Source organism: Micromys minutus (genome assembly GCF_963924665.1).
Source record: "Micromys minutus genome assembly, chromosome: 1".
In the NCBI taxonomy this organism is placed as follows: domain Eukaryota; kingdom Metazoa; phylum Chordata; class Mammalia; order Rodentia; family Muridae; genus Micromys; species Micromys minutus.
In genome coordinates this window covers 30,847,913-30,858,875 of record NC_137969.1, presented here as the reverse complement: position 1 = coordinate 30,858,875, position 10,963 = coordinate 30,847,913, and the positions used below count along the sequence as shown (strand labels likewise).

Sequence of the window (10,963 nt, the reverse complement as noted above, 5' to 3'; positions counted from 1 at the left end):
TACTATGGCAGGCACTTATTACTAACGGCACGTGTATACACACATACTATACATGCAGATAAACACACACATATATTTATAGTATCATAGTTACTTTTTCCCTTCATTGACCTTTTCACACTTTTCTTGTCTTTTTAAGTCACCCTGAAAGCTGATGCAACCTTCAGAGTTTCACTCATAGCTCTGTTATTAATAAGAATTCTATAAAGCCCTACAACATTCCTTTTCCGTTCCTTGGCTCACAAACAAAATGTGGTAACCCTAGTTTATAAGAAGGCGCCTCAGATACCTAGGCAGGTATTCAATCCAGAAAGAAGAAAGGCTTCAGATCACGTGACACCTCCAGGGATCACGTCAAATGGCCGTCACCACAATGCTTCCGCCCTCTTCAAACATGGTTGGCAAACGCTCTCCGCACCGCGATTATGGTTATTCTTGCTTGTAGGAACCACACTGAGTGCATACCAATCTCCTTTAGGCAAGTGTCGCGGCGGATGAGATAGAGCAGGGCAGCAAGGAGGACAATCGGTTACCGTCGGTAGTAACAAGCGCGGACCAGAAGTTCTGAGTCTTCGCTGTCCGGGGAAGCCGTTAGGCGCGCACGCCGGAAGTGGCCAATCAGCCGGTGTGAGGCGGTGCCCACTGTGTTCGCGTCCCTCGGGCAGCTGAGCCATGGAGCCCGGGGCTGCTGAGCTTTATGACCAGGCCCTGCTGGGCATCCTGCAGCACGTGGGCAATGTCCAGGACTTTCTGCGCGTGCTCTTCGGCTTTCTCTACCGCAAGACGGACTTCTACCGCCTGCTACGCCACCCTTCGGATCGCATGGGCTTCCCGCCCGGGGCCGCACAGGCCCTGGTGTTGCAGGTGAGGTGGGGAGCGGCGGCGGGCCGTTGGGATCCAGCAGGTCCTTACTCCAGTTCCACCCCCCGGCGCCAGAGGTGTCCCCGGCTCGCGTCCTAAGCCCAGGAACAGCGCCACTCCTCATCCCACCTTTCAGGTTTTGTGGTTCTCTCTGGGGCTCCAAAGGTGATTTTGTGTAAATGACCAGGCGTAATCTGAAGCACGGATCCGTGGTCAGGAATGTGTTGCTTTGGGCACAGGTTGGGCTTGTGCGGGACATTCTTAAGTGTTGGAAGCTACCAGCCTGATCTTGAGGGCCTCTGGGCGCCCTGTAGGCATCCCCAGAACAATGCAAGGGGCTTGCTAGGTTATGTTCAAACTGTTCAGGCAGGAGGGGAGGATTTTCACAGCGGGAGAGAAACTTGAAGATTTCAGAATTCCCGGGCTCAGGAGGTGGCAAGAATGACTGGTATGTATTGATTGGTGGGTGTGGCTTCTTGCCAGTGACTTACTAGGTCTGAGGACATTGAAAAGATTACAAAATTTACATTTAGATTAAAATATGTACGTCCCAGGTTAAATTTGTTGTTTTTGAAGTGTTACTAATTGCTGACTGAAGTTGTTTGGAAACCTTTTTAAAAGTTGTTTTGTTTTGAGACAGGGTCTTGCTCTGTAGTCCTGGTTGACTTAGGAAGATCAGGAAGATCAGGATGTCTTCAAATTTATGGTCTTCCATCCTGTCTCTCCAGTGTTGATATTGCTGAGTTAGTAATAAGGAAACATTTAATGAATATATGTAGCACTCTCAGCGGCAATATAGACTCAGATGATATAGATATTTAAATAATGGTCTGTCTACGCTTGATGCGGTTCAGAGAATAAAGCACAGAAGGTAATAGGGAACTCTGCCAGTTCCCTGTGTGGTAGAGCTCTTTAAAGGGAGTGATAGAAATGGTAGTTATGAAATTGAGACTGTTTTTAGGAGACTTTTAATGAGATTAAAAGTAAGTTTTGAGGGGAGTGCTAATCTGATTTGTTAGTGCCTATAAAGTGATTCGGGTTGTTTGTCATCTCCCACAAGCCCCAGACAGGGCTTTCCTGTGTCTCCTTGATGGTCCTGGAACTCACTCTGGCCTCGAATTTAGAGATCTGCTTGTGATTAAAGACATGCATCACAGTTTAAGTCTGCCCAGTTTTAAGTCTGTGGGCTTATCAGGTTTTACTTTCCTCAGTTCCTCTCAATGGAAGAAACCAAAGCTTAGAATGTTCTAGTAACTATGGACATAATGGCCATCAGGTGATCGGTGGGATGGTTTGCTGAGTTTCAGTTTCAGAATGGAAACTGATGAGTTCCTGTAGTAGCTCATCCTTATCAGAGGCCCAAGTGTCATTTGAGGAATTGAGAGTGTGAGAGGTGGCTGAAATGGAACCTTCCGGTACTTTATAATGAAGTCTTGCCACCTGATCTTCATGCTCTCTGATTGTGAGGTATCAGTTCCACAAGGTTAGATGACAGAACAAGAACTTCACTCCGTTTCCTCATAGCTGCAACTCAGGACTTCAATTTTCTGATAACAAATCTTTCTGCCCTGTCATGTGAGTGCTCCATGGTAGGAATCAGAACTTTTGTTTTGATTGTTGAAAGGTTTGGAGGAGGAAAGAGTATATCCCTGTGGCTGGCTGCTATCTAACTTTCTAGTATATAACATCTTATTTTAGCTTTAACACAGTTTGAGAGGTTGGTTCTTGTGAGCCTGATGAACTGATAGAGGAAATGCACTTATCTTGTAACTTTGTAAAACAGCTACTTCTGACAGGTTAAGGGATTACAGTGTGGTGCCCATGCTATGGGAGGGAGGGAGCTGTGGAAGGGGCAAGGTGAACCAAATATTCCAAGGTTCCAAACCTGAGTGACTAGAACAGTGAGGTTCATTAACTGCATTGTCACTTGGATTGGGGAGGGGGCAGGAAAGTTTTTGACAAGTTGAATTTGAGATCACAGACAAGTTCTGACCTCTCAGCTGTTGGGATGGTGGAACTGAATCTTGTAGGAGATGGAGGGACTGGTGAAGAAGTCTGAAGAAGAAGAGCACAGAGTATAGGACAGCTGGGGAACAGTTACAGTTACAGTAAAGGGCATTGGGTTCTACTGAAGCCAAGGGTGCAATCTCAAGTACAAGTTTAAGAGTTGTTTGCCCTCGTCTTCTTTCTCCACTCCAAGTTGTTTTTCAACCATCAATCTTGACCCGTTTTTATCTTCTCAGTTTATTATTATTATTTTTAAAGGTGGGTCTTTGAAGACAGGGTTTCTCTGCGTTGCATTGGCTGTTCTGAAACTTGCTTTTGTAGGCCAGGCTAGCCTCAAACTCATAGAGATCTGCCTACCTCTGCAGACTTCCCTCCCCTCATGCTGGCATTAGAGGCATATGCCACTACCACCTGGCTCAGTTTCTTTTTTCAAACAAATATTTATTGAGTGCCCACTATAAACTGATTTGGGCCCTGGGAAGCAGAGGCATATAAATTGTTGTGGGTTTTTGGATTTTTTTTTTTTTTTTTTTTTTTGAGAAAGGGTCTCACCATGCAGCCTTGATTGGATTGGAACCCACTATGTAGATCAGGCTGGCCTCATAATTCAAAGAGGTCAGTCTGCCTCTGCTTTCTGAGTGCTGGGATTAAAGGAGTGTGCCAGCCAAGAAACTTTTACACACACACACACACACACACACACACACACACACACACTTGAATATTTTCATTGGGTAGTTCATAGTTAGATAGTAAGTCCCTGAGGATCTGCCTTTTTTTTTTTTTTTTTTTTAAATTTACAGAATAGGTTTAGTATTGGTAAGGGTTATGTTGTCCTTTCTACTTGCTTCTTTTTCTGTTTTGATTCAGTGATCCTAAGAGTTCTTCCTGTGACTTCCTCTCTCAAAGTGTGATACCCAGGGTCTCTGTGAATAGGCAGAAATGGTTTGAGTGTGTTTCTGTGGAGCTTGGGAGCTTCCTGCTAGTGTTTGTGCTGTTTTGTTTGTTTTTGTCAACTTAATACAAATCAAGACAGGTACAAAGAAGTAATCTCAATTGAGGAATTCCCTTCTTCAGATCGATCTGTAGGCGAGTCTGTGGGAGGGTTCACGGTGGGCAGTGCATCCCTGGACATGTTGTTTTGGGTGTAAGAAAGCAGGCTGAGTGAGTTAGGTGTCATTTCCCACAGTCTCTGCTTTAGTTCTTGCTTCAAGTCCCCGCCTCTGCCCTTGATGACAGACTGTGACCTAAGCTGAGTAAACCCTTTTTTCCCCAGGTTGTTTTGATCACAGTGGTTTTTACACAGCAGTAGAAGGTAAACAAGAACAGTGTGCTGGTGGAGGCCGTCTCACTGTTTCCCTTCTCAGGTCTTAGAGAATGAATGAAGCTTGTGGAAATTTTGTTCTGCTCATTGTTATTAGAAAATGTGAAGAACAAAAGTAGTTTAGTCAGTTTAGGACAGTGATGGTGCCTGCAGACAGCCTGAGAAACACTGCTTAGTGAAAGTCTTCCTTACAAGGGTCAGGAGCCACCTGTGCTCTCTTGTAACTTGTTGGGAAATCTTAGAGAAGTCAGTTCACATCTTGTCCTCTGAGATGGCTTATTGAAGGCCATGGACATCTATTCCAACAAGGACTCTGACTCCAGGGTGAGTACTATGAGCTTATGGCAGCTGGGGCTCTGAAGTGTCGTGAGAACCAGGTGATGTAGATGGCCAGGTGGAAGGGGCTCAGCATACAGTAGCATAAAAGCTGAGGACTGTCAAGCCTTGGTTTGGAGCAGCCTGAGGTTACTAGAGAGTCCTTACTGCCTGACTTCTTGTACTTAAGTTGAAGATTTGAGGTGTTAGTGATAGAGTGCTTTTGAGCACAAAGGACTTAGACACTTAGCATGGATGCTGGAGAGAAGCTAGTCAAACCTTCAGGTCACCAGCAGATTAGAAATGGTTCTGAGCTTATCTGTAGGTGTTTCTTTTTGTCTTTTTTGTAACAGGGTCTGACTATGTACCTCACTGGGCTGGAACTCACTGTTCAATCACTATTTATACTAGACTAGCCTGGAACTCTCAGAGATCCATCTGCCTCTGCCTCCTGGGTGCTGGATTAAAGGTATGTGCTACCATACCTGGCCTTTGTCTCCAGTTTTACATCTTTTAGGATTCCTTCCTTCCTTCCTTTTTTTCTTTCTTTCTTCCCATCTATCCATCCATCCATTCATCCATCCATTCATCCATCCATCCATCCATCCACCCATCTATCCATTTTGGCTAGATTGACTTTTACTGTTTGTTGTGTAATTTTTTGCAGTTTCCTTTTACTGCCAGACCATGCATGATAGGTTACTTAACCTCTCTGACTCCAGTTTTTCTTCATTGTAGGATGTTGGTGGTCTTCTTCACAGGGTTGTTGTGAGTTTTGAGACTGTAGAAGTACACAGCATAGTTAGCACTGTCTTTGGTCTTACAAGTAGTGCTCAGACACGTTAGTGAAATCCCAGTGTCCCAGCCCTTTGGAGTTGGGTCCCAAGTTACTTTCTCAGCTTTTACTACCTCTGCCTAGTGCACGGTGTTTTGTTCTTTCTTGGTGATAGTGCTCTTGGAGCTCTGGTGGTTCTCCTCTGGTTCTTATGGAAGATACATTCCTTCTTTAAGGACCAGTTGAGAGCCACTTCCTCTGTAGATTTCTTTCTCTAGAAATGTTCTCACCACAGTCTGACAGGGCATCTGGATTCCATGATGCCCCTCCTGTAGAGGTCTATCAATGTGAGTCTGTCGTGTAGTGCTGAAGATAGAACCCACTGCCTTGTCATGACTAACCAAGCTGACCTACAACCCCAGCCCTTTAGCTGTATGTATAGTCCTATGACCTTCATGGATGAAACTGTCTGAGAAAAAGTTAAGGGTGTGTCTACATACCAAAGGAGGATGATCAGATCCCAGCCTTGGAATCCTGTGTTAGAAGTCCCAGGTAATACCATGTAGCATAGTGACTAGAAGCAACAGTCTTGTCTACATGACAGAAAAAACTGACTCTCACAATATCCACCTTGGCAATCTTCATGATCACCTTTTGTATCTTTCTGCTTTTTGGAGTTTTTTTTTTTTTTTGTTTTTTGTATCCTTTTGCTTTTTGGAGTTTTTATTCCTTGCACACTGTAAGCCCAGAGTGGGTGTTTATGGAGTCTAGTACTTCCACCTCCTCAGCTGTCAGTTGGGAGAGTGGTGGCAAGAGTATGGTAAGCCCGAGTGCATCTTGTGGGTTTTCATCTTTCACTTTTTAAACCTGAATTGCTGGCACCTTCAAGAATCCATACCCTGAGTGTGTTCTTCACATTGCCAGCAAGGTTGGCAAAAGTAATGACAACTGTGGTGTCTGCCTTTAATCTTAGCACTGAGGAGGCAGAGACAGGCAGATTGTTGAGTTCAAGGCTACAATCCTCCCCAACCCCCTATCCCTACCCCGTCCCCAAAAAGTAATGACAACTAAAGCTGTCAAGTTTTGCATCCTCTAGGTTTGTACATAGTTAGATTTGACTTATTTTGAGTTTGTTCATTTTGGAACCTTCCTGAGGAAGAACAATTCCTACCAGCTTTGGTGAAGTTATAGAGTGTCTCCATTTTGCTTTGGTTTACTGTTATTTAATTTTGTACTTAGAAGATTTTGTTATATTTCTGTGGTGGTGTGGTCTGATAGGGTGCAGATGAACTTATTGTTGGATTATGTTTCATTTTTAGGTCTTTAAAACATTTGATCACATGGCCCGCCAGGATGATGAGAAAAGGAAGAAGGAACTGGAAGAGAAAATCAGAAAAAAGGAGGAAGAGGCCAAGGCCATGGCAGCTGCTATAGCTGAGAAGGAAGCTGTGCCAGTCCCAGTGCAGGAGGTAGAGATTGGTGCTGCTGCAGAACCGAGTGGGCCTCGGGAAGTAGAAAAGGAAGAGCCCCCAGGCCCAAAGGGCCCGGAGCAGAAAGTGACCCATGGCTCGGAGGAGGCAGAAGCTCCAGGAATAGTTAGTGCTGCTGAAGGCCCCAAGGACCCTCCTGTGCTCCCCAGGTAGGAGCATCTCCTTTGCAGTGTCCTCCTTACTCTACTGTGTTTGCCTATGTGTGGTCTTTGTTTTGTGTGGTGTGTAAAATATCAGTTCTGTTTTGGTGGGCAGTGTTAACTACAGAAATTTTCTAATAGTTCTGGAGACTGGAAACCCCAGATTAATGTATTGTCTGGGTTGTTTGATTGAAGGCTTCTATCAGTGGCTTGCAGACAGCCATCTTCCCATATTTCCATATGGCCTTCACATTCCTTTGTTTTTGCCTGTGTCTTAGTCTCCTATTCTTAAGCCGCATACAAACACATTAGTGAACCAGGTGCTTCAGGAACTCAGCTTTGGATTCCATTACTGCAGAGGTTTTCTTTATTTTGTATTTATTTACCTGTCTGTCTGTCTGCCTGCCTGCCTGCCTGCCTGTCTGTCTGTCTGTCTGTCTATCTATATCTATCTATCTATCTATCTATCTATCTATCTATCTATCTATCTATCTATCTATCTATCTCAAGACAGGGTTTCTCTGTGTAGCCCTGGCTATTCTGGAATTCGCTTTTTAGACCAGACTGGCCCCGAACTCAGATCCACCTGGGTAGGGCTAGTTGTTTTTTTCCTTCTCAATCCTGGAGATTTCAGGTATTGAGAAAAGTTTTTCCATGTGCATGTACCTATAATCACAACACTTAGAGGCAGAGTCAGGAAGATCACTTAAACTTGAGGCCAGCCTAGTCTATATAAAAGTAAGAGGCCAGCCTGGGCTACAGAGTGGGACCTTTCTCAAAAACAAAAGTGTAACAAGACCTGATTTGCCTGTCTGTTTATAAAGTGATCTTGAAGATTGCCAAGGGGGATATTGTAAGAGTTTTTTCTGTCATGTAGACAAGACTGTTGCTTCTAGTCACACAAATACTTGTCCAGTATTGCTATGAAAGAGTATGTAGCTATGCGTAGGGTCTGTAGTAGTTGACTTTAAGCAGGAGAGGCTGTTCTACATGAGTGGACCTGATCAATCAGTTTCAACTTCTCCAAGGTAGAAGAAAGTCTGTGAATGGGATCTGCACTCAGTTTTGGAGAGTTTACAATGGCCTATGGATTTTGGACTGACTTACATATTCATCATAGTATTATTTATTCATCTGTCTGTCCATTCATCCTTCCATCTGTTTGAAACAGGGTCTCTCTACATATCTAGAGAGGTCTTCGATCTCTCTATGTAGACCAGGCTAGCCTTTGCTTTCCCAGTGCTTGGACTAAAGGTACACACAACCATGCCTGCTCTGTTTATTTATTTTCTTAGTGTATGTATGGGTGGACTTGTGCCAGGCTGCATGTGTGGAGGCCAAAGGGTAAGTTAGAATGCTGGTTCTGACTTCTTATCATCTGGGCTGCAGGGATTGAACTCAGGTTGTCAGACCACCAAGCTGTCTCTCGCCAGTCTTTAGAGATCTTTTCAGTATTTGTTGCTAGTTCTTTTTCTCTTAACTCTTGACAGATACAGATGTTTCATGGCATGATTAGCGTTAGTGAGAGTAACGGTATGTACCTTACTGTTGAACGCCAAACTTGAAAACCCTAGAGGAGCAATGCATTGTTAATGGTGAATAACAGAGCCATGCAGTAAGGAGTATTTTAGCTATCTTTGTGTGTATGAGTGCATGTGGCAGTCAGAAGACAGCCTTGGATGTTGTTCTTCAGGTGCCTTTTTTATTCTGATATATTCTCATTACCCTGGAACTTCCACAAGCTTGCCAGGCTAAATGGACAGTGACTTTGAAGTCCCCTTTGTCTGCCTCTTCTGGACTAGGATTATTAACCTCCACTGTACCTGCCTGTTCTGCTTTGTTTTGACTTGGGTTTTGGAGGTTAAATTTAGATCTTTCCACTTTTTATTTATTTATTTTTTAAAGAATAGGGGTCTTCTTACTGTATATCTCTGGCTGACATGGAATTCACTCTGTAGACCAGGATGGCCTCAAATTGACAGACATTACCTGCCTCTGCCTCCCAATGAGTGGGATCAAAGTGTCCTAGCTTAGGTTGCATTTTAAAGGCAAGCACTTTACTGACTGAGACATCCCCACAACCTCTCATTTTTATATTTACCTTACAAAAAAACCCAAATGAAGAATTTTATTTTACTTTTTTAAAAATACATTTTCTAAAAAAAATATATATATATATATATAGTAAAGGAAATTTGTTTTTGATTTGAGTAGTGGACTAGAATAGCTACCTTATTGTATGGACTCTAAATTCTTAAACCAGTGAGTTGCATTGTGGCTTATGGTACCAGTCACAGTGCTACTGTAGCAGCTAGTATAGAGTGAGGATTTGCATGTGCTTTTTTACTTGCTGTTCAGGTTAGACTTCCGCTGTCCTTTCGGTGCTTCCGCAGCATCTCACCTCTCAGTAGTTTGACCAGGCATCAATTACGAGTTGAAGGTTCGTTAGTCTATAGCTGCAACTGAGGTACAGTTTCTGTGCATCTGAAAAGGGAATGTTAAATGCTGTTCTTTTCTTTGTTCCACTTGGAGCTTTATCCCAGAGTTCCTCCACCAATTAGCTCGCCATGGTAGATGTGAAGGTGTATCATTTTGTCAGTTGAGTAATTGAAGAAGAATCTTAAGGTGACTATACCCAAGCCCCTTCTTTTGAGTACTCTTCAAAGTCAGTCATCTAGGACCCAAGACTTTGAACACTGATTTCTTTTCTTTTTTTCCTTTTTTTCCTCCTTTGGTTTTTAGACAGATCTTATAGCCCAGGATGACCTTGAACTCCAGATTCTTCTACCTCTCAAGTGTGGTATTACAGGTGTGTTCTACCATGCCTGGCTTTGATTCTGCTTTCTTGCTGCACCCTCATGTTTGACTGATGTTTCTGATGGTCTTTGTTAGAGAATTATTTGCTGCTGGTTCTATACAGCATTGACAGATGCTTCTCTCCAGTAAAGTCCCTGACATGCTTAACAAATCTGGCATAAGTGCTGGAGTAAAGAAAGACAAGATAATAATGTATTTATACTTTGCACATCCATGTTTATTACAAGTTGTTTGTTGTATAATGTTTTTTGGAGTTTTGTTTCTGGTTTTGTTTGACTTTTGATGCAGGTTCTCATTGTGTAGTCCTGGCTGAATTGGAACTTGCTATGTAGACCAGGCTGGTCTCAATTACAAAGATCTGTCTGCCTTTGCCTCTCCTTGCTGGGATTAAAGGTGTGTACCACTATGTGCTGGGCTATTAAAGTTCATGTTTTTGTATGTGTTTTACACTTCATCACAACCAAAACACTGAGAAGCAATCATTTTGTATCTTTGGAACATAATTTGGCCAACAGTGCAGTGAACTCTTTTGTATGGTTATGACTCTTCTCAAACAGCTTTGTAATCCTCACAGCCATGACGAGACACTGTTAGCCAGTCTGCACTGTGCTTCTCTGTTCCTGGCCTCAGGCCCGGCATCATTGCCAGGTTCTACCTTCAAGTTTTATGGTGATAGCTTTAAAAAATTATATTTATTTGCGTGTTTGTGTGTGTGTGCGCGCACATGCAGGTGAGCGCGCTTTCCTTACACTGTGTGGGTGCTGGGACTGATCTCAAGTCATCAGTTTAGTCACAAGTGCCCTACCTAGCTGATTTATTTTCTGGGCAAATTTCTTTTTTAGGAATTATTTTAACAATTTTGTTATTTTGCTTTTGCTTTGGAGACAGGGTTTGCTGTGGAACCCTAGTTATTTTTAACTTTGTGTGATTGTCCTGCCTCCACCTTCCCAATGCTGGAATCTTAGGTGTGTACCCTCATGGCTGGCTGCAGCATACATTTTACCCATGTGTAATCATGTAGAGTTTTTACACAAAGCTACAGGCACAGTATTTTTGAGGCTACTAAGGGGTATATTTGAAGGATATTGCTGTCACCCTGTTACTATCTAGGTCTCATTGTTTTGGCCTGCTGTCAGAGTCCCCCTCCCATCTGAGCCTGTGGTGGAAAATTGCTTGAGCTTGTAAGTTTAAGACCAGTCAGACGGGGCAACACAGTAAAAGTCTACTTAGGAGA

At 43.4% G+C, this 10,963-nt stretch overlaps 1 protein-coding gene across 2 annotated transcripts in view; it reads left to right on the top strand.

Moving 5' to 3' along the window:
* Positions 1–618: 618 nt before the first annotated feature.
* Positions 619–10,963, top strand: part of NUDCD3 (NudC domain containing 3) — an 81,533-nt gene continuing 71,188 nt past the window's right edge. For both annotated transcript variants that reach the window (XM_080917132.1, XM_080917131.1), the window contains exons 1-2: positions 619–864; positions 6,602–6,921. In XM_080917132.1, coding sequence (XP_080773258.1) covers positions 673–864; positions 6,602–6,921 — 512 coding nt within the window. In that variant the 5' untranslated portion in view covers positions 619–672. The remainder of the gene's footprint in view (positions 865–6,601; positions 6,922–10,963) is intronic.